Below are 27,456 nucleotides of genomic sequence, written 5' to 3' on the forward strand. Positions count from 1 at the left end.
AATTATCAACTATTCAATATGGAAGAAATTATGAGAACAGAAAAACCACCATTTGGCAACCACCTTATTAATAAATGATTTAGCCAAGAAACATCAACAGATGCTAAAATGAAAAGGTTAAGAATGTAAGAATTAAGTTCTGTTTTCCTGGAACCTGAAACTCATGTAGAAGTTGAAAACAACTCCCGGAAATGCCCACTAAATGTATGTTGAAATCTCCCCTGATCATCTGGTTGCTCTACGAAAACAACCCCTCCCAGAAACCGTGCAATGATTGGCTATGCTGTATGTGAAGTCCCTGCCCTCTCCAAGGAAAATATATAAGCTCTGCTTAAGCTGTTCCTGGGGCTCTCTACTCTATTCAAGTGAGCTCTGAGCCCCAGCATGCTGGACCCCCAATAAACCCTTTGCTGTTGCATGAGACAGTCTCTTGGTGGTCTCTTCCTCCGACTCTCGCCTGACCTTTACAAAAAGAGTGGGAGGAAATCTAAGGAAGGAGAACACTTTAAAATCTCAAAATATTCTTTCACAAATTATTTATTAGATGGGAAAAATAGTAACTTTAGATTAACTTAGTAAACACAACCTATCAAGTAAAGCTAACATCATTAATAATAGGTCAAACCAACATCATGAATTTCCTAATCTGTTATCCTAAGTATTTCTGGTAAAAATGTAGAAATTGAATTGAATCTAATCATAAGAAAGCATCAAATAAACACAAGTTGAAGAACATTCTATAAAATAACAGGTTTGTATTTTTCAAAATTATCAAGATCACACAAGAAAGACTGAGAAGTTATTCCAGATTAAAAGAACCTGAAGAGACATAACAAAAGCAATATGCTATTCTGTAATAGAAAAAACAAAATTCTACAAAAGGTATTGTCAGGACAAACATTAAAATTTGAATATGAACTATAGGTGCGATAATAGTATTGCATCAATGTTAAATTTCCTGATTTTGATCAATGTATTATGGTGACATAATAGAAAATCTTCATTCTTAGGAAATGCATTAATACATTATGGCTTACAAGGCAGGTCTGCAAATTACCCTCAAATCTTTCAGAGAAAAAAATGTGTGCAGTACACATGTGTACAGAAAGAAGAAAGAGACAAAAGTAAAGAATATGGGACAAAATGGTAAACTAGTGAATCTGTATTAAAGAATATGCAGAAAATATTTTTATAATTTTCATTTCTGTAAATGCAAAATAATATCAAAATAGAAAATTTTGTTTTAAGTGAACCTTTCACTTTATCATCCATCTGAGGCAAAATTGAATTCTAGCTGTGGTTACCAAGTGGTTTCACATATGCATCTCATTTAATCAAGTTTCAGAAAAATAAATTTAAAAAAGAAAAGACTTTCTGCTAATGAAATGCAATCTGACACTAGTGTTAGCCATAACATCACTTCGCTTTCTAGCTGTGGTTACCAAGTGCTTTCACATATGTATCTCATTTAATCAAGTTTCCAAAAAAAGTTTAAAAAAGAAAAGACTTTCTGCTAATGAAGTGCAACCTGACACTAGTGTTAGCCATAAGATTCCTTCCCTTTCCCTCCTCTCCTTTCTTTCTCTTTTCTTTTCCATGTAGTTGCTTGAGGCTTGACATGCTCAATTAGTGTCCTATTCCCTTGATTAAAGTGATTCACATGAACCAAGCTCATGTAGGACCCTCTCAAAAACTTGCCTACAAAAGGTATTATGGAAGAAGCACTCTTTCTACTGACATTTATTTTCCAGGATGATGAACCTTAGGCTGCTCACCACATGGGTAGAAACTATGCAAGAGATGGTAAAAACAGAAGTCTGCTACAGCTATGCTTGAATATCTACCCCTAGATTTAGGTAAACCAGAAAACTCCATTTATGCATGTTAGCCAGATAAGTTCTGTTGGAGTACCTGCTAACTGACTTAGTAGGTAAATGTAATACAAAAATAGTTCAAGCATTTCTGAAAAAAAAAAAACTAAATTAAAAATAATAAAATAAGGAGATAACTTCATTGAAACCAGCGGTTACAGGTGTGTAATCCCCTATCCTTCCTTCTCCACACATCGGGGAAACCTTAAGGGCCCCTCCCAGCTCTCCCGTGAGCGCAATAACCAGAGGGAGGGAATCAGGAGTGGCGCAGAACCCGCTGCACAGCACTCCAGGCTACCGCTCCCACCAGTGCTGACAACTGAGGTCTCTTGCACCAGCTACGGGGGCGTGGCTACAGGAGGGCAAGTAAAATTCCCTGAGGATTCTCAGCCCCAAGCTCTACAAACTTAGGGTCTGAGGGAATGGCAAACAGGGAGAGTGTGCCCAGTCGTTCATGAAAACAGGGCTCCTGGGAGCAGCAGACCTGGCGTGTAGCCAGTATTGTGGTGAGCGTCACCCATGAGAGGGGCCTGGCTAGAGGAAAAGTGGGGAAGTGACTAGACACAAGAGGAGGCACTCAGGACTGGAGACTCGCCCAGTCTGGGAGGAGGAGCTGCTGCACAGTGATTGGTTCCCGCATATTGACAAGAGAAGCTTGGCCTGGTGGGCACAGCTCCACCTACTGGAAGAGAAGGTAATCAAACTCTAAGACTGATTTATTAGTTTTTTTTTTTTTTTTTTGATTTGGGTTTTTTTTCTTTCATTTTCATTTTTCTTTCTTGTTGTTTTTTAAATTTCTTTTAATTTTTTTCTTCTAATTTTAATTTTTATTTTTTTATTATTATTTTTATTAATTTTTTTTTCTTATTTCCTATTTTTTTCTTATTTTGTCTTTTCATTTCTTTTCAATATTTTTATTCCCCCTTCCTTGATTCTACCAGCTTACTCTCATTCTCTTTAGTGACTTCTTCCCTTCCCTTCTAATACTTTTCCTCAGAAGCATCAAATAAATTTATAGGAGTAAACAGTAACTCAGCAGTCAAACAGAACAAGAAGTAACATGAGCAGCATGAAAAAGCAAGGAAGAAAAGGAGTACAAACAATGCAGGACAGCCTAAATATTCAGGAGGACCTAGAGTCATCAGAAAAATGGTCATATAAACAACTCAAGGAACACCTTAGACAGATGGAATGGAACCTTAAAGAGGATATGAGATAGCAAATTCAAACAGTGAAAGAACACATTGAAAACGAATTACATAAACAGATAAAAGAAGAAGTTAAGCATCTTTATCAGGAGATAGAGATTATAAAAAAAATCAAACAATAATTCTAGAAATGAAGGAAACTATAAACCAAATTAAAAACTCAAATGAGAGTATCACTAACAGAGTGGAGCAAGTAGAAGCCAGAACGTCAGACAATGAAGACAAAATATATAATCTTGAAAAGAGTCTAGCCAACTCAGAAAGGCAGGTAAAAAATCACGAGAAAAACATCCAAGAGATATGGGATAACATAAAAAAACCAAACTTAAGAGTCATCGGGATAGAGGAAGGTATAGAGATTCAAACCAAGGGAATGAGTAACCTGCTGAATGAAATAATTACAGAAAACTTTCCAGAAATAAAAAAGGAAACGGATATACAAATTGTAGATGCATACAGGACACCGAGCACACAAAATCACAGTAGACCAATGCCAAGACACATTGTTATGATGATATCCAATAAACAGAACAAAGAGAAAATATTAAAAGCTACAAGAGAAAGAAGGCAGATTACATTTAGGGGTAAACCAATAAGGTTAACAACGGATTTTTTATCACAGACACTGAAAGCAAGAAGGTCCTGGAACAATGTATTTCAAACACTGAAAGACAATGGATGCCAACCAAGAATTCTGTATCCAGCAAAATTAAGCTTCAGGTATGACAACGAAATAAAAATCTTTCATGATAAACAAAAGTTAAAAGAATTTGCAGCCAAAAAACCAGCATTGCAAAGCATCTTGAGCAAAACACTACACGAGGAAGAAATGAAAAACAATAACCAAAACCATCAGTGGGAAGTGCCTCAGTAAAGACAGAGGGCGGGGGGGGGGGGGAAGATAATCATGGAGAAACAAACTAAATTTAAAAAAAAGGATAAATAATCAAACATGGATGAAGTACAAACCATATATCAATAGTAACTAAATGTTAATGGCTTGAACTCTCCAATAAAGCGACATAGGCTGGTATCATGAATTAAAAAAACAAATCCAACAATATGCTGCCTCCAGGAGACACATCTGATTGGAAAAGACATACACAGGCTGAAGGTGAAAGGATGGGAAAAAATATACCACGCACACGGTCCTCGTAAGCAAGCGGGGGTGGCCATCCTCATATCGAATAAAATCGACTTCAAGACTAAGTTAATCAAAAGGGATAAGGAAGGACATTATATACTGTTAAAAGGAACCATTCACCAACAAGACATAACAATTATCAATATTTATGCACCAAATAATGGTGCTGCGACATTCATAAAAAATTCTCCTCAAGTTCAAGAATCAAATAGACCACAACACAATAATTATGGGTGACTTCAACACACCTCTCTCACCATTGGACAGATCATCCAAACAAAAGTTGAATAAAGAAACTATAGAACTCAATATCACAATCAATAACCTAGACTTAACTGACATATATAGAATATATCAACCATCATCAAGTGGATATACTTTTTTCTCAGTAGCACATGGATCCTACTCAAAAATAGACCATATATTATGCCATAGGGCAACCCTCAGTAAATATAAAGGGGTGGAGATAATACCATGCATTTTATCTGATCATAATGGAATGAAACTGGAAATCGATGATAAAAGAAGGAAGGAAAAATCCTACATTACATGGAAAATGAACAATATGTTACTGAATGATCAATGGGTTACAGAAGACATAAAGGAGGAAATCAAAAAATTCTTAAGAGATAAATGAAAATACAGACACAACGTATCGAAATCTATGGGACACACTGAAAGCAGTTTTAAGAGGGAAATTCATCGCCTGGAGGTCATTCCTCAAAAAAAGAAAAAAACAACAAATAAATGAGCTCACACTTCATCTCAAAGCCCTAGAAAAGGAAGAACAAAACAACAGCAAATGTAGCAGAAGGCAAGAAATAATTAAAATCAGAGCGGAAATCAATGAAATTGAAATAAAAGAAACTATTGAAAAAATTAACAAAACTAAAAGTTGGTTCTTCGAAAAAATAAATAAGATCGACAGACCTTTAGCCATGCTAACGAAGAGGAGAGAGAACTCATATACTAACATACGGGATGAAAAAGGCAATATCACAACAGATGCTACAGAAATACAGAAGACAATTAGAAATTATTTTGAAAACCTATATTCCAATAAAATAGAAGATAGTGAAGACATCGATAAATTTCTTAAGTCATATGATTTGCCCAGACTGAGTCAGGAGGATACACACGATTTGAACAGACCAATATCAATGGATGAAATTGAAGAAGCCATCAAAAGACTACCAACCAAGAAAAGCCCAGGACCGGATGGGTATACAGGAGAGTTTTACAAAACCTTTAAAGAAGAATTAATACCAATACTTTTCAAGTTATTTCAGGAAATAGAAAAAGACGGAGCTCTTCCAAATTCATTCTATGAGGCCAACATCACCCTGATTCCGAAACCAGACAAAGACACCTCAAAGAAAGAAAACTACAGACCAATATCTCTAATGAACCTAGATGCAAAAATCCTCAATAAAATTCTGGCGAATCGAATACAAAAACTCATCAAAAAAATTGTGCACCATGATCAAGTAGGATTCATCCCTGGGATGCAAGGATGATTCAATATACGGAAATCAATAAATGTTATTCACCACATCAATAGACTTAAAGATAAGAACCATATGATCATTTCGATAGACGCAGAAAAAGCATTCGACAAAGTACAGCATCCCTTTATGTTCAAAACATTAGAAAAACTAGGGATAACAGGAACTTACCTTGACATTGTAAAAGCTATCTATGCTAAGCCTCAGGCTAGCATCATTCTGAATGGAGAAAAATTGAAGGCATTCCCTCTAAAATCTGGAACAAGACAGGGATGCCCTCTATCACCACTTCTATTCAATATAGTTCTCGAAACACTGGCCAGAGCAATTAGACAGATGAAAGAAATTAAAGGCATAAAAATAGGAAAAGAAGAACTTAAATTATCACTATTTGCAGAAGACATGATTCTATACCTAGAAGACCCAAAAGGGTCTACAAAGAAACTACTAGAACTAATAAATGAATTCAGCAAAGTGGCAGGATATAAAATCAACACACATAAATCAAAGGCATTTCTGTATATCAGCGACAAAACTTCTGAAACAGAAATGAGGAAAAACACTCCATTCACAATATCCTCCAAAAAAATAAAATACTTGGGAATCAACCTAACAAAAGAGGTGAAAAATTTATACAATGAAAACTATAGAACCCTAAAGAGAGAAGTAGAAGAAGATCTTAGAAGATGGAAAAATATACCCTATTCATGGATAGGCAGAACTAACTAACATTATCAAAATGGCGATATTACCAAAAGTTCTCTATAGGTTTAATGCAATACCAATCAAAATCCCAACGGCATTTCTTGTAGAAATAGATAAAGCAATCATGAAATTCATATGGAAAAATAAAAGACCCAGAATAGCAAAAGCAATTCTAAGCAGGAAGTGTGAATCAGGCGGTATAGCGATATCAGATTTCAAACTATGTTACAGAGCAATAGTGACAAAAACAGCATGGTACTGGTACCAAAACAGGCGGGTGGACCAATGGTATAGAATAGAGGACACAGAGACTAATCCACAAAGTTACAACTATCTTATATTTGATAAAGGGGCTAAAAGCATGCAATGGAGGAAGGATAGCATCTTCAACAAATGGTGTTGGGAAAACTGGAAATCCATATGCAACAAAATGAAACTGAATCCCTTTCTCTTGCCATGCACAAAAGTTAACTCAAAATGGATCAAGGAGCTTGATATCAAATCAGAGACTCTGCGGCTGATAGAAGAAAAAGTTGGCTACGATCTACATATTGTGGGGTCGGGCTCCAAATTCCTTAATAGGACGCCCATAGCCCAAGAGTTAATAACAAGAATAAACAAATGGGACTTACTCAAACTAAAAAGTTTTTTCTCAGCAAGAGAAACAATAAAAGAGGTAAATAGAGAGCCTACATCCTGGGAACAAATTTTTACTCCTCACACTTCAGATAGAGCCCTAATATCCAGAGTATACAAAGAACTCAAAAAATTAGACAATAAGAAAACAAACAACCCAATCAACAAATGGGCCAAGGACCTGAACAGACACTTCTCAGAGGAGGATATACAATCAATCAACAAGTACATGAAAAAATGCTCACCATCTCTAGCAGTCAGAGAAATGCAAATCAAAACCACCCTAAGATACCATCTCACTCCAGTCCAGTAAGATTGGCAGCCACTATGAAGTCAAACAACAACAAGTGCTGGCGAGGATGTGGAGAAAAGGGTACACTTATACATTGCTGGTGGGACTGCAAATTGGTGCGGCCAATTTGGAAAGCAGTATGGAGATTCCTGGGAAAGCTGGGAATGGAACCACCATTTGACCCAGCTATTGCCCTTCTCGGACTATTCCCTGAAGACCTTAAAAGAGCGTACTACAGGGATACTGCCACATCAATGTTCATAGCAGCACAATTCACAATAGCTAGACTGTGGAACCAACCCAGATGCCCTTCAATAGATGAATGGATAAAAAAAAAATGTGGCATTTATACACAATGGAGTACTACGCAGCACTAAAAATGACAAAATCATGGAATTTGCAGGGAAATGGATGGCACTAGAGCAGATTATGCTTAGTGAAGCTAGCCAATCCCTAAAAAACAAATACCAAATGTCTTCTTTGATATAATGAGAGCAACTATGAACAGAGCAGGGAGGAAGAGCAGGAAGAAAAGATTAACATTAAACAGAGTCATGAGATGGGAGGGAAAGGGAGAGAAAAGGGAAATTGCATGGAAATGAAGGGAGACCCTCATTGCTATACAAAATTACATATAAGAGTTTGTGAGGGGAATGGGAAAATAAACAAGGAGAGAAATGAATTACAGTAGATGGGATAGAGAGAGAAGATGTGAGGGAAGGGGAGGGGGGATAGTAGGGGATAGGAAAGGTAGCAGAATACAACAGTTACTAATAGGGCATTATGTAAAATTGTGGATGTGTAACCGACGTGATTCTGCAATCTGCATTTGGGGTAAAAATTGGGAGTTCATAACACACTTCAATCTAATGTATGAAATATGATATGTCAAGAGCTTTGTAATGTTGTGAACAACCAATAAAAAAAATAATAATAATAAAATAATAAAAGTAGAAAAATCATGCTTTCTATTCACTAGTAATAAAACTATAGTCAAGTTAAATAAATATCCAACTCTGCAAATGGAAATGAACATATGCTAGAAATTAAAGTATAGATTTAATAAACTGAGTATGTACATCCGTATCTTTTTTGGTGTGGTTATGTTATTAATTTAAATATGAAGAAATTACAAACCAAAAGTATGAAAACAGCTAAATTCAGCTCATCAGAGCACAGTGAAAATAAAGCCAAGGGCCCATATTCAATCCAATATATGGCACTTTAATTCACTGTCTTCCATAATAATAATTCTGAGACCCAAACCAAATGATTATACAGAAAATAAATGTGTGAATGAAGGCATGCAGATTCACAAATGCCAGTTATGTAAAACAATTGAAAACATATATTATACATGACACAAAATACTTATTTAAAACTTACCATCAGAACTTGTGAGAACAAAGCTTTCTGCTTGTGTCTGTTTCTTTGTGCCTAAACTTTTTGGAAACCAGTGAAGATCTATAGGGTAAATATCATCAGGAAGCTTTACAATTTGACTTGTTTCACTGGTTAACAAGTTCCATTTCACTATCTGGTGATCATCACTACATGAATATAATTCTTCAGCAGTAGTCCAGCCCACACAACTTACTAATTCTTGATGTGATATCTTATTAAGGAGGCATAAAACACACAGAAGCACACAAATCTTAAGTCTTAATAATTCACAGATGCAGATTATGAGAAGGAAGTAAAATATAAAATGGTTAAAGTTTTCAAGCTTCTAAATATTTTGGTTTTTGTTTGTTTGTTTGTTTTTGGTACCAGGGACTGAACTCAGGGGTACTTAGCCACTGAACTATATCCCAGCCGTTTTTATTTTGAGACAGGAACTTGCTAAGTTGCTGAGGTTGGCTTTGAACTTGTGATTCTACTGCCTCAGCCTCCCCAGACACTAGGGATTATAGGCATGTGCCACTACACCCGGCTTTGATATTCTTCCATGTTAAGGAAATTTAAAATCTTATCAAAATAGTCATAGGAATGAAAAGCAAGGAAGACCGCCAGATCCCAAAGAGAGGATAAACTGATTTGACTACATGAATATTTATAACTTGTATTACAAAATAATTATTTAAACAAGGCCAAAAGATATACAAAAGAAATTTAATAGATTAAAAGGTAGGAAATGATCTACACTAAATTGTTTAGGACTAGATAGGAAGAAAGGAAACGACTATATACGTGTAAAGTGTGCATATACTCTACACATATACATGTGTAGACATATATGCACCAATTATTTGAAAGCACATACTACTTTGGTTAAGTAAAACAAAAAAATCAAGTACTAAAATAAGACTAAAACATAAGTAAAATATTCCCTTAAATCACACAGTGTAACAATTCACCTAGGGAAAAGCCCATAGCTTAACAACAAAAACTAAAACTATCCCAAACATATTTTTTTTTCATTTTCATTTTAGTTATTTATTTTTAATTGACAATACGAAAATATTTTTTCTTTTTGCACTGTTAGGGATCAAATTTAGAGCCTCATGCATGGTAGGCAAGTGCTCTACCATTGAGCTACATTCCATTTGACAAGAACTAATTCAAATGCAATTTACTATATTTACAAGATGAATAAAAATGACCCCTAAAATTCTTTTTTTAATTTTTATTTTTTAGTACTGGGGATTCAACTCAGGTGCACTTTAAAACTGAGGTACATTCCCAGCACTTTTTATTTTTTGACATGGAGGGTCTTGCTAAGTTGCTGAGGTTAGCCTCAAACTTGCAATCTTCCTGCCTCAGACTCCCAGATCCCTGGATTGAAGGGACCCCCTAAAATTATTTAATCCATTTTTCAGTCTTTTATTATTATAAGATTTCTACATATGTTGAGATGCTAAAGTTGCTCTTACATCCTTCTTCAAGACAAGCTGCTTACCCTAGTAGAAATGTGCACCTAGAAAAGAGTATATTTTAGTTTGTCATTTATATCCAGTGTTATTTCTTCTTTACATTTGAACTGGGGACTTGCTGACAAAATACAAGGTCATTCATTTGAGAAAATATTAATAACTGCCACCTTTCCTTTTGAAATAATAAAGGTCTCACTGCTCAGATTTCTCCAGCTTGTCCTCTACTTTATCAAGAATGCAAAGAAACTGAGCAAAATCCAATGAACACATTAGAAATTATTTGGTTAAAAAAAATGATTCACTGGGCATGGTGGTACACATCACATTTGTAAGGCATGCAACTCAGGCAGCTGAGGCAGGAAGATCACAAGTTCAAGGCCAGCCTCAGCAACTCAACAAGGCCCTAAGCAACTTATCGAGACCCTGTCTCAAAAAAAAAAAAAAAAATCAAATGGGCTGGGGAGGTGGCTCAGTGATTAAATGCCCCTGAGTTGAATGCCCAGTACCAAAAGAAATTAAAAATTTTAAAAAAGCTTCTCTTTATTAACCTACTAGAGTAAACAAAAACTACTTTTCAAGTACGTCAGTACAATACATGAGTAAGAAAAATGTCAATAAGAATTTGAAAGTAAGATTTAGAGCAAATAGTTTGCTTTGGAGAAGTACTCATAATACATAATCTCAAATATTTTGAAAGCAATTTATCTAAACTAGCATTAAAGGAATAAAAAATAAGTCCATTCCCTACCTAAATGCAAAATAGAAGAAAACCTAATAATTCTATAAGATGATTATAATAAAGTTTATAAGTATTAAAAGGATATGCTTTGGCTCTTTTAAAAGAGATATCTTCAGTCTCATGTTTCCACTTCCAGCAAATTTTTAAAATATCACTTGGACTGTATTCACTGTAAAAATAAAAGGAGAAAAAAAATGTCAGCATTAAAAACAAACCTTTGTGCACAAAAACAACAACAACAAAAACCAACTGTCTTTGAATCACAAGGAGCATCACAGTACCTATAATTCTTCTGGCATCAAATACATGGATAAAGAGGAAGAAAACCAGTGGGTATGAGAATCCTGCCATGAGATGATATAAACCCTAGGGCTGAACCACAGGGTTCTCTGTAACTAGCCAGAGAGACATCTACCAGAATAACACTAAATAAATCTGTTGGGTAAAGAAATTCCAAAGGCTGTCCTGAGGCCAAATCAAAAGATCCTTCAAACTGGGAGCATATCAATCATTTGATCCCTCTAATGAATATGAATTAAATTTTTAAGGTCTGATGGAAGGCTAACCTACATTTTAAAGGGCCTTAATCCTACACATGGAAATAATACAACCTTATCAACCTAGTGCCTTAATCTGAAGCTCAATCTGTTATGAGAAGATATACTGCCCAACAGTTATGGCTACCATAGTGACAATGTGGAAAAACAAGTGAATTGCTTAAGAAAGAGGTAATAAATTCCTTGTAAAAGTTATGTAAGGCTGGATGCAGTGGTGCACACCTGTATTCCCAGAGACTTGGGAAACTGAAGCAAGAGGATCACAAGATTGAGGCCAGCCTGGGGAACTTAGCAAAACCGTATCTCAACAAATAAAAAGGTCTAAAGAGTAACTCAGTGGTAGAGTGCCCTGGATCAATGCCCAATGCCACCACCAAAAAAGAAAAAAAAAAAAAAGTTATATGAACTGAGTGTGGTAGAACACACCTATAGTCCCAGCTACTTATGAGGCTGACATAGGATTATCTCTTCAGCCCAGGAGTTTGAGGCTAAACTGGGCAACATAGAGAGATCCTATTTAAAAAAAAAAAAAAAAAGAAAGAAAGAAAGAAAGAAAGAAAGAAAGAAAGAAAGAAAGAAAGAAAGAAAGAAAAAGAAAGAAAAGAAAGAAAGAAAGTTGTGTCAAAAAATATAGCGTAATTGCCAAAGGAAAAGTTGGAAAAAAGAAAATTAACACTCCCCAAATAACCATCATCATCAAAAGATCACAAGTGAAAAAAAAAATGCTAAATTATCTGAGCACAATTTACATTTGCAGAATTCTTTCTTAGTAACATCCCAACCTAAATAGAAAAAAAAATCAAATTAAAGCTCAATTAACGGAAGGAAAAAAAATCTCCTTAACAATTTCAAAATTAACTGATAACTCCATCAAAGAAGGTGCTTACTATAAATAATATTGAATTCCATAGGCCTCCTTTAGATAATTTCTCATTCTCTTTAATCCAGGAAGGCTTTTTCATATCAGCAAGGTGTAAATACAGCTGTATGCCAAAGCACTCTTTTTCACTTCTCTCTCTCACAATTTTCTCTGGATGATTTTCTTGAACTTCAAAAGTATGAAAGTATGGTGGCACAACTAAAGCTAGAATATAATCAATACCAGGCATACTTCCCAGATTCATTTTTTGGTCCTTAGGAGTTATCCACCTTCCTCAAAACTCCTTTTCCACTTCCATCAGAGCTCCAAAGAATGATAATATTTTCTACAGACCTGCTTCTTCATAATAATTCAAATTTATTCAGATTACAAAAATTATTTTAAAATAAAGAGAGGAAAAGTTGTTGCTTCTGGAAATAACAAAATGTTAGACAAGGAAATATATGTAAAACATGAATATAATGTTATTATCAGAAGATTTGACAAAGGCATGATGATTTTACATCAGAAAACCTCAAACTTCTGATTCTATCATAATTTCTCTCCAGAAGAAATCATAATACCTTTTACACAATAAAGGCAGTATGGTCTTTATAAGAAAGGACTAACCAACCATTCAGAAACATGGTTCCAAGGAATTAGAGAAAAAGTAAGGTTACTTCCTAAGACTGGGAAGATTCTCCCTTGTTTAGAAATATCTTCCCCATCCATTCCATTTAGCTCAGACCATTTGTGTGAATAACATGTGCGTTTTGATACTGGATTGAAGAGAAGAATAAGGGAAAAGTAATAGTATAGCACAGCCAATTCAAGGAACAGCCCAAATGCTGTATTGAGGTATTTATATCTGCCCAAAGATATTGGTCACCTAGGGTCTAAATAAGAAATAGTACTGGAGTGGTGGGGTGGAGCAGATAATAGAAAAATTCCAAGGCATATATAACTTTATAACTTTACATCAGGAACAGCAACTAGGCCTTTGATACTAAAAATCATTTAAAAGTTGTCTTCAGCCCCATGTAGGTCAACATTTATGAAGCTTGACATGAAAAATATGCCTACCAAAATCTGATAGTCCATCCAACCACCAAAATACACTCCAAATCTTCTCAGCACCTCAACTATAGTTCAAAACCACAATCTTTCCCTGTCTTAATTACTGCATTAGGCCCAGAAGTGATCTTTCTGCTCCTACATTTAACCACTTCAAATTCTTCTAAAAACACCCCAGCAATGCTATTAAGGCTAACTCAGAACACAAAGGCCAGAATGGCTAAAACACAGTAAATAAAGATTCTAGCAGGAAATTAAGAAGGAAACAGGGACACAGATCATATAGGGTCTTGGAAGGTCACAATAAAATCTTCAGTTTTTCTTCTGAATGAACTTAAGAATCCAGTAGAGGGGTTATGAACAAAGGAGTTATGTGATTATATAAAGGTCATTACAGAATAACACACAAGTCAGGCACAGTGTTGCATGCTGTAAAACCCAACTATTTCAGAGGCTAAAAAGAGAGGATTGCAAATTTGAGGCCAATCTGGGCAACTTGGTGAGATTCTTTCTCAAAATTTAAAAAAAGGGGAGGGGGGCTGGAAATGTAGGTCAGTAATAGATGGCCCCTGGGCTCAATCCCTAGTACACCAAAAAAACAAAAGCCAGAATAGTACGCAAAAAAAAATAGACTATCAGAAGAGAAGATAAAAAGGACTATAAGGAGGGAGAATAACTGGATTTCAATAATCCAGAAGAAAGCTGAAAGTGGCTTGGACCAGGACAAGGAAAGCAGTATTACAAGTAAAATGAAGCGGTCCTATTTTAAAGCAAAATTCCACAGGATCTGCTGATAAATTAGATTAAAGGGAAAAAGTAGTAAAAAATGACTCTAACATTTTAACAGGTAAATGGAGTTGCTATTTACTTGAAAAAGATAATAGAAACAGGTTGGAAATGGTGATTTTAAAATTTTGTTTTGGATATGTTAAGTTCATTCTACTTTTAGGTATCCCAATGGAGAAGTCAAAGAGAAAATGGATATACAAGTCTAGAATCAAGATAAAGGTTGGAGTTGGAAATAGCAAATTAGTTATCAGTTTGAGGACTCTAAGCACAAAGATCACATCAAAAACCATGGGATAAGATGAAACTTCCAGAAAAATATAAAAGGGTGATAGAGTCAATAGCATGGAAATCCTACTAAAAATGTGAAGAACTGTCAGTCAGGATTGAGATTCTAGAGGAAGTGTATACATAAAGCAACAAACTAAAAGAATAAATAAATAATAAAAAGATAAGTGGAAAAGCCAAGCATAATAGTGTGACCTGTAGTTCCAGCTACTCAGGAGACTGAGGCAGTATAATCACTTCAGCACAGCAGTTTGAAACCAACCTGTGCAATAGAGACCCTGTTTCAAAAAAAAAAAAAAAAAGTAGAGAGATTCAGATAATAAGATGCTTAAAATAGATTTTGAAGAGAGTACAGACATTGGTAATGACAAGGTAGATTATTACTAAAGACAGGAACAGGTTGGGTTGATTTGTGGATATTTAAGGCATTGAAAGTAACAAGAATAATGGTGAAGGTAAAGACAGTTACTTGGGTGCTAAAATATTCACTGAAAGAGTAGAAATAGCAAAGATTTTGCAGATGACTGAAAAAAAGCAAGATAAATGTTTCAATCTGGTAGGACTTGTTTCAAACGAACCATCAAATCTTAGAAAAGAGGAAGAAAATCATCTGTCTAGGTACAATAATGAGAAAAAGATCTTCTGATACATGGGAGTCTATGAGGCAAAACACCTCTACTTGAGATGACTACACAAAAAGCAGTTTCCTTAGGTGTTACAGTTTGGATCCTGAATGTCCCCCAAAGGCCCACATGTTGAAAGCTTAGTTTCCAACATGTGGCACTATTGGGTTTTAGTGGAATATTTAGGAGGTGGGCTCTATGGAATGAAGTTAAGTCTTTAGTAGCATGACCTTGAGACTCTACCCTTTCCTCTTTCTAGTTGCCTCCTTGATGCCAAGAGGTGAGCAAACCTGCTACACCATGTACTCCCCTCCATAATGTTCTGCCTTGAACTAGGCTTAAAAGCAACAAACTAAAACCATAGCCAAAAAACTTTACCTCCAAAAGTTAATTCTCTCAAGTATTTTGTCACCTTCATGGAAAGCTGACAAACACATTAGAAACCAACCATGAAGCTAAAGGAATTGTTCAGAGTAAACACTAAGGACACTGATTTGGCTAATGATATTCTCTGAGTTCCAAAAGGATTTAGATGGTAAAAAGATACAATTTTAGGGCAAATGGAGGATAGGCAGGTAGATAGAATATGTATGTGAGCATATACACATTGTATACATATATGTTTGTGTGTTTATAAGGGTAGATAAGTTTAGAACTTAAAGAAACAGAATAGCAGCTATGAAAGACTTTTAAATTAGGTTAGACGTCAGTATGTTTAGAGGCAACGGACAAAGAACTAGTAGACGGGTATAGATTGGCAATACTATAGAAATAGAGAATAACTAGAAAGCATGGTCTCCTTCAAAGTAATTTGATCAGGGCACTGATAATGGGGTACTTCTATTTTTAAAAACTTACAAGGTGACAGTTCACAGAAACATAAATACAGATGGTAAAGGGGCAATAAAAAACATGAAACAATGCCCAGCCTCAATTATAATTAATGAAAATTAAAACAACATGAAAAATACCCAGAACCCAAAACTAGCATACAGAGAAACAAATATTTTTTATATATTATTAAAGAGCAGGTAAATCGGTGCTGCCTTTTGTGTGTGTTGCTAGGGATTGAACCCAGGGCCTTGTGCATGCAAAGCAAGCACTCTACCAATTGAGCTGCTGCCTTTTGTATACTTGGGGAATCCCCTATCTTGTGAGTCCTTTTTCCCATTATAAAAAGAAATTTCCTGCTGTGCACAGTGGTGCATGCCTGTAATTCCAGTGACTCCAGAGGCTGAAGTAGGATGATTGCAAGTTCAAGACCAACCTCAGCAATTTAGCAAGACATATCTTAAAATAAAAAATAAAAAGGGCTGGGGATATGGCTCAGAGCTTAAACGCCCCTGGGTTTAATCCCTGGGACTGAAAAAAAAAAAAAAAAAGCCATTTCCTCTTTACCCTTTCTTACTTACAGTTAGGACAAAGGAAGATAACTTGGGCTCTTCAATATAACTATGCTATATATGTTGAATTAGAAAATAAAGACTTGAAGGAGAAATCTACTCTGTAAATAACACTTTGCCATAGGAATTTACCATATACATATAAATGAACACCCAGAATATACACAAATTTATTCATTACAAAATTCTGAGTAGTACAAATTAAACATCCCTAATCTGAAAATCTCATATCCCAAAATGCTCCAAAATCCAAAATTTTTTGAGCATCAACGTAACACCACAAGTAAAAAATTTATGTGATGAGTCACAGAATGCAGATGCAACTAAAAGTATTGTCTAAAATTATCTTTAGGCTATGTGTATAGGGTGCTGAAACTAATTAATTTTATGCTTAGATTTGAGTCCTGCATACAAAATAACTCATTATGTGTATACACAAACTCCAAATTGTGAAAAAAAATCCAAAATCTGAAGTACTTTTGGTCCCAAGCATTTTGGATAAGGGATACGCAGCCTGTACTATCAAAAACTAGAAATTTAAATGTTCATCATAGATTGTATACCTACGTGGATATATGTGTATTTAATGTGGAAGAGAGTTAGAACCAATAAAACAGAATTAAGAATTAATGTTAAGAATTAGGCCAAAGCATTATGTGAATTGAAATAAGCCAAAAGGACAAATACTATATGGTTCCACTTCATGTATAAAATACCTAGAGTAGTCAAATTCATAAAAATAAAAGTAGAATGATCACTGCCAGTAGAGTGGGGGCAATAGGGAGTTACTGTTTAAGGGGTAGAGTTTCATCAGTTCTGCAGGATGAAGGTGATGGTAGCAAAACAAAGTACTTAATACCAATGAACTTCACAATTTTAAATGATTAAGATGGTGTTAAAGAAGAAAAGAATTCAATCTAAAAAATAAAACTAAGAGACAAAAGCATTAATGAAAAAAGTTTTTAGGCAGGAAACAGGGAAGGCATGACTTGTCAACAAGAATGTACCTAGAGATAAGAAATGGCTGAAAAACCTCAACACAAATGTGAAGGACAGATAAGAAATGCAAGAGCTTGATTATAAACATATTTACAGCAAATTCTAATTGGGTTTTTTGCCTATTAGCTAACCCTAGAGTACTGATATTATTAGAGATAGCGGGCTTAAAAAGTGCAGTTTCTATCAAAGGTTCCCTAACTTAATAGCTCTGGACAGGCTGTTGTGTCTCTTCTCCAAGAGAAAAATGAGAAAGGCAGACTAAGATCTCTTATGTGGCAAAGAGAGAGGGGAAGACTCCCTACAGCTAGGCACATGCTCAGAGACCTTACAATCAAAGAAAAAAGACTTAGGAATAGCAGACTAATTCAACTAGTAAACACTTCCAACCTTTACCCCACCCCAATTCCTGTATGCATTTGCTAAAGTGTATGTGTAAGTTGTAGTATATAAGCTTCCTTGCAATTCTAGCTATGATTAATTCTACAATGTTATTTTTAGAATTCTTTTGTAGATATCTAATAAATTCTAACAAATAAAACATGTGATTCACAAAATAAAAATATGTTGTCACTTTTAATTGTCTTTTAAAACAATTAGCATAAAAGAATCAAATTGAATTAATATACTAGAAAGCAACACAATTATCTTAAAAATGAGTTATAGGGGGCTGGGGTTGTGGATCAGTGGAAGAGTGCTTGCCTAGCACGCATGAGGCACTGGGTTTGATTCTCAGCACCACATATAATAACAAATAAATAAATAAAGGTCCATCAATAACTAATAACACATTTTTTTTAATGAGTTATAGGGTTGAGGCTGTAGCTCAGTGGCAGAGCACTTGCCTAGCATGTGTGAGACACTGGGTTCAATTCTCAGCACCACATAAAGATAAACAAATAAAGGCATCCTGTCCATTTACAACTACAAAAAAAATTTTTTTTAAATGAGTTATTTGTTGATATAGAAAAATGTCTATGTTAAATGACAAAAGCAAGGTATATAACATTATTTCAATCCCTTTTGTGTAAATAAGAAGTGATAAATACTTAAGCTGTTGAATACTAAAACACTGTTCTAGAAAGATATGTAAGACACTTAATAATGGACACCTAAACTGGGCACTGTGGGGCATTCTGTAATTTCAGGTACTCCAGAGACTGACGACATCCTGAACACCTTAGCAAGTCCCTATTTTAAAAAAAGCAGACTTTTGTGGTAGAACACTGGAATGAGATGGGAAGCTTTAGCTATCCACCTATTCCCAAGAAGGGAAGCTTTTTAATACTCTTTTTATGTTTCCATGTGTTTGAAGTTTTTAACCATGTTCATAGCATTTTATTTACCTATCCATTTATAAATTCATATAGGTTTATGTGAGTGGTAAGACTATAGCATGATAGATGGAGTCTCATTGTAAAGGTCTGACACTGAGTATTGCAGATCATCCCCAGAAGGTAGAACACCTTGCTCTCCATGTGAGTTTGAACCTGCAGAGATCAGGCCCAAGGAGAAGCCCACTGGGAATAACCCAATTGTGTTTTATGCGTTTCTGCATTTAAAAAAAACTAATAATAAACTTTAAAAAAATATTTTTAGTTGTAGATAGACACAATAACTTGTTTTATTTATTTTCATGTGGTGCTGAGCTCAAACCAGTGCCTCACACCTGCCAGGCAAGCACTCTACCACTGAGCCACAACCCCAACCCCATTTTTTTCCATAAGATCACCATTCTTTTTGTAACTCTCACTTATCTTCTAGATATTACATTTTCTTTTCTTCATTATGTAAAATGAGTCTAATACCTACAAGTAGTTATGATGGTTAAAAAGAGATAAAGTATGCAAATTATCTAGCAGAGTGCCTGACACATAATAAGTGGTTACTAATTATTATGTATTTGCAAAATTATTTTTGTTACCCGGCATGTATTTACTATTTTCAATTAAAAAATAATAATTTATCTATGGAACAACCACTTCCTCATTATTATTTTTTTTTTAAAAACCGGGCATTGAACTCAGGGGCACTCAACCACTAAGCCACATCCCCAGCTCTATTTTTATATTTTATTTAGAGACAGAGTCTCACTGAGTTGGGTAGTGCCTCGCCATTGCTGAGTCTTGCTTGGAACTCGGGATCCTTCTGCCTCAGCCTCCTGAGCCATGGGGATTCGCCCAGCACTTCCTCTTTCTATATCCTTTGAGTCATGCTAGCATGAGGCCAAGAGTTAAGCCAATTAGAGCCTTCCATTCCTTCTGCAACAGAGATTATCCAACAGTTAGCCCAAGACTTTTATTCAAATAAATGATGGGAAGAGAAGTCCTGTTTACATTTCACTTTAGCCCCATCCCCTTTCATTTTAGAGAATTTGAGGCTGGAGTTACTACTGTAGATATCTTACCACAGCAAGGGGAGATCATGGAGATACCAAAGGCAGCATGTGGAAACTGAAAATGGTGCCATGGCAAGTAAAGCAAGTAAAAAAAAAAAAAAAAATTAAAAAAATATATATATATATCCTGAATCCGATAGTTACAGTCACATTACTTTTTTCCCCACATCCTAGAGATTGAGTCCAGAACACACATTAGGCAAGCACTCTACCACTAAGGTACATCTCCAGTCCTAGTCACCTAACTTTCTAATTATGGGAGACAATTTTTTTTTTCTCAAAACAATTTGGATTGGGTTTTTTGTCAATTACAATCTAGGGAGGGTCCTATCTTAGATATTACCCAACATTTCTTCTTCACATATTCTAAAAATAGATACTTCCTCAACATCCTTGCTAGCCTCTTTCCACTTATAACCTTGAAAATGTGACTTATTCTTAGTATTCCAATTATTCTTAAAACACTATCCCATTTTCTCTCCTGAGGTGTATTTTCTTTTTTTTTTTTTTTTTTTTAAGAATTTAAACTTGGGCTGGGGATGTGGTTCAAGCGGTAGCGCGCTCGCCTGGCATGCGTGCGGCCGGGGTTCAATCCTCAGCACCACATACCAACAAAGATGTTGTGTCCGCCGAGAACTAAAAAAAAAAAAAAATATTAAAGATTCTCTCTCTCTCTCTCTCTCTCTCTCTCTCTCTCCCCTCTCTCACTCTCTCTTTAAAAAAAAAAAAAAGAATTTAAACTTTATTTGTTGTTGATGATTTGTTTTTATGAGGATCGATCCCTAGGCCTCACCTGTCCTAGGCAAGCACTCTACCACTGAGCCACAACCCCAGCCCTCCTGAGGTATATTTTCTACTGCTGCGGCCAACTGAACATATCTTTCTGTAATTCCAAATACCACCCTCTGGAAATAAAAACATACCCATCCTTTGCCAGGCCCTGACAGGCCTGTAACACCAGCAGCTTAGGAGGCTGAGGCAGGATGATCCCAAATTCCAAGTGAGCCTCAGCAATTTAGGGAGGCCCAGTGAGACTCTGACTCAAGATAAAAAATAAAAGGCTGGGCATGCAGCTCAGTGCTAAAACACCTCTGGGTTCAATACAAAACAAAAACCCATCCTTCAAACTGCTATTTCCAAAAATAACAAAAAAAAACAAACAAAATTTTTTAACACTATTTCCAGAAAAAAAAAAAACAAAAAAACTATTCTACTTCCTAGCTCCCAGGGTTTTTAAATTTTGCTTCAATTGGGGCTTTTTGTGATAAATTAGGTGAGAGTTTCAGTAAGATTAACATACTAGGAGGCTTTTTCCTTTAAACTGGGGATTGGACCCAGAGAGCCTCAAGCTTGCTAGGCAAGCATTCTACCAAGCTACACCCCCAGGCCAAAGGGCTTATATTATCAAGAAGAATATACATTTCTATCTTCACTGTCTCTATCCAACTTATTAATTTGGAACAGTATTCTCTATTTATATACTATATACATAAATTCATATTTTGATTTATTAGTATCTAATCTATTGAAATACTTAGTTACAATCTATTTAAACATTTACTCATAAATCTAATTTCACAATTTCTGCAACCTTTTTAGAAGGTAGACAAAATATTTATTATTATAATGATAACAAAAATGTGCACTTAAAGATATAGTACTGAGTCAATAATGGGCACCATGGTGCATGCCTATAATCCCAGCGGCTCAGGAGGCTGAGGCAGGGGCCAAACCTCAGCAAAAGCAAAGCGCTAAGCAACTCAGTGAGATTCTTTCTCTAAATAAATACAAAATAGGGCTAGGGATGTGGCTTAGTGGTCGAGTGTCCCTGATTTCAATGCCCGGTAGTAGTAATAGTAATAATAATAATTATTATTATTATTACTGTCATTAATAATAATTATCATTATTACTGTCAATGTTTATTCAGAGACCCCAGTCTCCCAAACCCACCAAAATTCTTACACTTGGGGGTAGTGTCCTCTCAGCTCTTTTCTGATAATTAACTGAATCTAACTTTATGCTTCTCAGTGCAAGAACCATAATATATTAAGATCAACAAAGTAAATTCATTCATAAAGATTTTTGCTGCTTTAACATGCTAGGTCCTAAGTATGCAACAGTTTTGTTTTGTTTTGTTTTTAAGGATGCTAGCAACTCAACCTAAGAGTTGCTGAATAAAAAGCTTACTAACGGGAATCAAATCAACTAGTGGTTCTTTAACACTGTAGGAGATTTAGGATCAAGTTTAAGAATCTGATGAAAATTGTAGGAAAAATTAACTCTCCAGAAAAATGCGCACAGATAGTTTTGTACACAATTTGAGGGGAAATTATGAACTCTAAAACCCAATCACTAGCACATCCACAGAGTTAAAGAGCCACTAACAGCCAGACTGCAGTGCCACAGGCCTGTTAATTCCAGCAACTCGGGAAGCTGAGTGAGGCAGGAGGATCGCAAGTTGAAGACCAGCCTTCTCAACTTAAAGGGGACCTAAGCAACTTGATGAGAACTATCTCAAAAAAAAAAAAAAAAAAAAAAATCGTGGGGCTGGGATTGTAGCTCGGTAGTTAAGCGTCCCTGGGCTCCATCCCTAGTAGCTTGGGCTGGGGGGGGGGGGGGGGGGGGAGGCGGGGTCCGCGCCGGGGATGCGGAGCGCGGGGAAGCCACCAACAAAACCAAGTTCTCTGGGAACAGGAATTGTCATACTTGTTTAATGATCCTGATTATGCCTTGCACAATGCAATGTATACAAAAGTTACTTAAGAAATATTTGATGATTGGTAATTCCCTCATGAAGATATGATGAAGATGACCACCGCAAACCGTTTCTTCCATTATGAGCCCTTCAAACAAATGATTTTTAAAAGTCCGAAACCCACCTTTACTAAATAACTCGAAATCCATTATTTTGCTATTCACATGTGGACTACCCGACCATTCATTCACTAGTCCAGGTCATCTCTTATGGTTGCCTTCCCTCTACTCTCTTCAAACTCAAGGATTCCTTTTTGATATCCAAAAAAGCCCAGCCGAGAGCCCCACAGCCCCTGCCCCCCAGGGAGACAAAATAACAGATGCACAACGAACCACACACCCTCAAGGCGAGGGACGGCAGGTTGCAGGGACGGCTACGACTTCCAAACCCTTTCTTAAAAACGTCAGAAGGTGAGGACATTTACCTCAAAATCCAAGAAAGCAGCGGTTACTGCTCCTACAGCTGTGGGGCCAGTAATAGAGAAGATTCCCAACCTTTCCGTCACCATAGCGACTTCTTAGCTCTAGGTTTTCTCCCTCTTCACGCGATACTTCCCAGAGGCGCGTCATCCGAGCGGGTCCGAGACCCCACCCCTAAGTGAGCCCGCCCTCTCGCTAAGGGGCCTTATTGGACTACCGAGTATGGCCTCTAACTGCGGGAGGGGCCTTCTGTATGTTTTTTTCTCTTTTTTAAAATTCACCAGGTTGTGTTTTCAAATGCTAATTTCAATAATAGTGTTCCTGGTATAAACCACAGGGAACACATTTCCTCGTTTTTCCTTTCCACCGAGAAACCTCCCCTAGGAGTTGGGGCGCTTCACGAGTTCGCGCAAGCGCGTGAAGGGGCAAAAGATGGCGGTGATGATCGCCGCACTTTTTTTTTAAATTAGTGGATCCCAGAAATCATTGCGCGCATTTGTAACGAATTTCCGTTCGAGTTTGTATTTTAGGCGCCATTTTCGAGTGAAGGACCTGGAGCCGAAGCACCGGTAGGAGCAAGGGGGAGTGGGCCTGTATAGCCGTTTCCAGCCCTGGTTGAGTGGACTGTCCCGCAGGTAACGTACTTCTTTTCCTGATACGGTTGTCACACTCCTACTTTCTGCCCTGTCCACCAGCGCCTGGAAGTTAGAGGCCTTGAACTAGAGCAGCGAAGTACGGGGTGAGGAGGCTGCTACTGGGAGATTCTCTCACTGTCACCCCTCCCCCCCTCCGGCCGCTCCCTGCTGCTGGGGCTCTCGCGCGCTTCTCCCTGGCGCCACTTCTCTTAGCTGCGTACAGCGTCTTTTAGCGGTGGCTCCAAGTCTCTCGAATCTCCTCTCAGAAATCCTGGTCTCACAGAACCGGCGTCTCCTCTGACCCCCACCTCGCGTCTCCCAAAGGACTAGTCACTGGGTCTGACCCTTTACTGGTTACTGGACTTACTACAGCCTAACGGGACTCCACCCCGGACCCCAGAGAGACAAACCCCAGTTACCGCAAAATTATTGTCCCCGACCAAGCCCTGCCGGCGTCCAATTTGGAAGTGGCTATTGGTCGTTGCCAGCTTCGGCCATACTTCCCGGTGGTACTGGGGAAGAGACCTCGAATCACCCGGGCGCTCTAAACGCCTAGAGCTAAATGGCGGGGAGAGGAAAGCGGGCGGGGTCTTTACTTTGGAAAGGGTTGATGGCCATTCAAACCTGAAGCTCACAGCAACTCCTCTAAAAAGTCGGTGCGCTTGCATCCCTAGTCCGAATAGCGTGGGAATGTCAACAAATGTCCGCTATGGGAGACGCTTCGTTTAGAAATAGTCTTGAGTATATTCTTACATTGGGAGTGGACAGGTGGAAGGCCTTAAAAAACAAAAAGAACCTTAGCAGTTTGCTAGATCGTTGATTTCCAGGCACGTCTAGGGTTTCCCACCTACATGGGTCTTGTTAAGAAACCCATCCCGCCTTCTTGGCATTCGGGGCTTTCTTGTCGCCCTCTTCTTGAGGATTCGTCGCCTCTGAGCCGGATTATAAAGTGCAACTCTCTCGGAAACGGGTGGGGTGGGTAGTAATCAGGATGAGTTTTGAGAGCTGACTTGCTCCGGCTCTTCCCCGACCCCAGCGATCATGCCCCGTAAAAGCAACCAGCCTTCCACCGCCCGCCGTAAAGAGGAAGGGCCGCCGCGGTCCCCGGACGGCACCGGCAGCGACGCGGAACCTGAGCCTCCGACCGGCCGGACCGAGAACCAAGCTGAACCCGCAGGTGAGCTAGTGACCCGCCGCAACTCGGTATGAGCGCGCTCCTGGGCGCCAGAGCATGTCGGTGCCCAACCCGAAACAAGCTGTGGTTGTGGCACACCAAAAGGCTGGGGTTGAGGTCTGAAGACCCGTTCATTCCCTTAGAGTAGCTCTAGAAAGCCTTTCCGCGATTCATGGCTCCGCGTAACGGTGCTGGAGGGGGTGGGGGTGAGCAAACGGATTCAGTTGTGAATTTCTGTTTGTGGCATTTTGGAATTTATATTTCCGCTGAAATCGGCATGGTTAGCCAAGAGTTAGTGAGGTTTATTTTTTTTCCCCCCCAGGCAGAATCAATATGACTGAACATGATTAAAAGTTGCATGACCCTAACCTCACCTCCGTGGTCTTAGATTCTGTCTTTAAAGGGAAGATGATGACTTACTTGAACCTATTGTAACTTTTTGAGTCCAGGATTTGGGTGATTTATGAAACCCATTTGACACTGTTGCTGAAGCTACTGAATTTTTCAGGTATTCAAAGAAACGGGGAGTTAAGTCTAGAGCCTTAGAGTTTCAGCTTCTGTTCAGAGAAACCGGGAGTCAGTTTGTGTGGTTTTCCCAGATTTGTTTTATGATGTGTTTTGACTTCTAAGAAGTATACTGTAGTTCTATAGAATTTTAGGACTGGTGGCATTTCTTCCAAGAGTTTGTTGTTTTTTAATTAAACCAAGCTAAAGGATTTTAAATATTAACCGGCAGTAGTCCTCGGAACTAATAGTATTAATGTAGGCGTTTTTTCCTCCTTTCTTGCCTTTGATTGACTCAGAGACTCCAGGTGAGGAACTTGATAACAGAAGTTTGGAAGAGATTTTGAACAGTATTCCTCCACCCCCACCTCCAGCAATGACCAATGAAGCTGGAGCTCCTAGGCTTATGATAACTCATATTGTAAACCAGAACTTCAAGTCTTATGCTGGGGAAAAAATTCTGGGACCTTTCCATAAGGTATTTGCCCACTTCAAGTAACTATTGTAAAGGAATATAGGATGTTTCAATTTTCTAACTATTCTCTCTCATACACGGTGTGTTGTTTCCTTTGATTTTAACAAATGAAATTAGCTTTTCTTTATTATCTTTTGTACCTCTTTACTATAAAGATCTCCTCCTCAAAGGAAATCCATGTTTTTTAAAGGGAAATATTTTCCTTTTATTAGAATGAGTTTTGTGAAAAGTGAAATAGAATTATAACATTTTTATTCAAGATGTTGAAGCTTATGATACAGAACTCGAGTTGTATATCTTCTAATAAAGAAAAGTCCTTGTAGCTTTTAGTGTGAATTTAAAAAGCAGGCAGTTTAAATTTAATCAGTAGTACTGGTGTAATCTTTTAAACTTTGAAAAAAAAATCTGGTTTTTTGTTTGTTTTTAATGCAGCGTTTTTCCTGTATTATTGGGCCGAATGGCAGTGGCAAATCCAATGTTATTGATTCTATGCTTTTTGTGTTTGGCTATCGAGCACAAAAAATAAGGTCTAAAAAACTGTCGGTACTAATACATAATTCTGATGAACACAAGGATATTCAGAGCTGTACTGTAGAAGTTCATTTTCAGAAGATAATTGATAAGGTAAGGGTTTTTTTTTTCTATTTTAAGTACAAGCAAGGAAAACAAAGGACTTATTCACTCTACATTGTTGGCTTAAATCAGCTTTTTAAAAAATGTTTATGTAATTAAAGCGTAGAGATTGATGTCATTTTCTGCATAACCATTTTTTCTTTTTGGAAAGTGGTGGTCTCATTAAATATAAACTAGAATTTTTAGCCACAGAAATGAATTATGAATAGCTCATCATAATCTTTACCTTTTTGGAATAAAACATTGAGCAGTTTTAGGATCCTGGGTGCAAAATAGGCATTGTTATTACAAATTTTCTGTTTTTAAAAGTTGTATTTTATTGCTTTAAAATAAATTATCTAAACTTGGAAATAACAGTTGATTGATCCTATCTCCATTATTTCAATGCACATTAAATTTGTGGTCCTAAGAGAACTTTTTCTCAATTTGAACTACAGTGATTAAGTCCTTTTGAAATTGAAGAAGGTCAAGCTAACATGTTTGCTTTTTAGAAATAGAGATGATCATAGGTAAAGTGTCTATTTAGGTTATTCACATAGTTGTTTTGGTATTGTGGGGGTTTTTTCCCTCTCGTCTATTTAATGATTAACTTCAGGAAATTCATGGTTCAAAAATTACTAAATGGAACCTAAAAATAAAGGATTCTAATTACATAATGAAACAGGAAGCTGACTTAGCTATTGTTGGTTTTTGTTTTTTTAATATAAAGTGATTTAATTACAAACAAGCATCTATTTTAATTTTGCTTCTTAATATGGTTTATTGTACAATTTTAATTAAAAAGTAGATTGCCCATCGTATTTTATTCATTGCTTATTAATTACATTTGATTTACCTAAAGTTGAAAAATCGTAGCTTCAATATGACAACTTTTAAGAATAAATGAGTTTTAATACTAAAG

The 27,456-nt window shown here is 36.8% G+C and overlaps 2 protein-coding genes across 4 annotated transcripts in view; one reads left to right on the top strand and one right to left on the bottom strand.

The window, feature by feature from the left end:
• Positions 1-23,250, bottom strand: part of IFT80 (intraflagellar transport 80) — a 142,633-nt gene extending 119,383 nt beyond the window's left edge. For all 3 annotated transcript variants that reach the window (XM_081302445.1, XM_081302446.1, XM_081302444.1), the window contains exons 1-3: positions 23,140-23,250; positions 11,057-11,142; positions 8,748-8,967 (exon numbers count right to left, since the gene is read on the bottom strand). In XM_081302445.1, coding sequence (XP_081158571.1) covers positions 8,748-8,967; positions 11,057-11,095 — 259 coding nt within the window. In that variant the 5' untranslated portion in view covers positions 11,096-11,142; positions 23,140-23,250. The remainder of the gene's footprint in view (positions 1-8,747; positions 8,968-11,056; positions 11,143-23,139) is intronic.
• A 100-nt stretch (positions 23,251-23,350) lies between these two features.
• SMC4 (structural maintenance of chromosomes 4) overlaps positions 23,351-27,456 on the top strand; it is a 33,142-nt gene continuing 29,036 nt past the window's right edge. The window contains exons 1-4 of the mRNA XM_081302598.1: positions 23,351-23,769; positions 24,806-24,946; positions 25,747-25,925; positions 26,355-26,546. Coding sequence (XP_081158724.1) covers positions 24,811-24,946; positions 25,747-25,925; positions 26,355-26,546 — 507 coding nt within the window. The 5' untranslated portion in view covers positions 23,351-23,769; positions 24,806-24,810. The remainder of the gene's footprint in view (positions 23,770-24,805; positions 24,947-25,746; positions 25,926-26,354; positions 26,547-27,456) is intronic.

The sequence above is a fragment of the Spermophilus citellus genome (genome assembly GCF_964194105.1).
Source record: "Spermophilus citellus genome assembly, chromosome: 7".
In the NCBI taxonomy this organism is placed as follows: domain Eukaryota; kingdom Metazoa; phylum Chordata; class Mammalia; order Rodentia; family Sciuridae; genus Spermophilus; species Spermophilus citellus.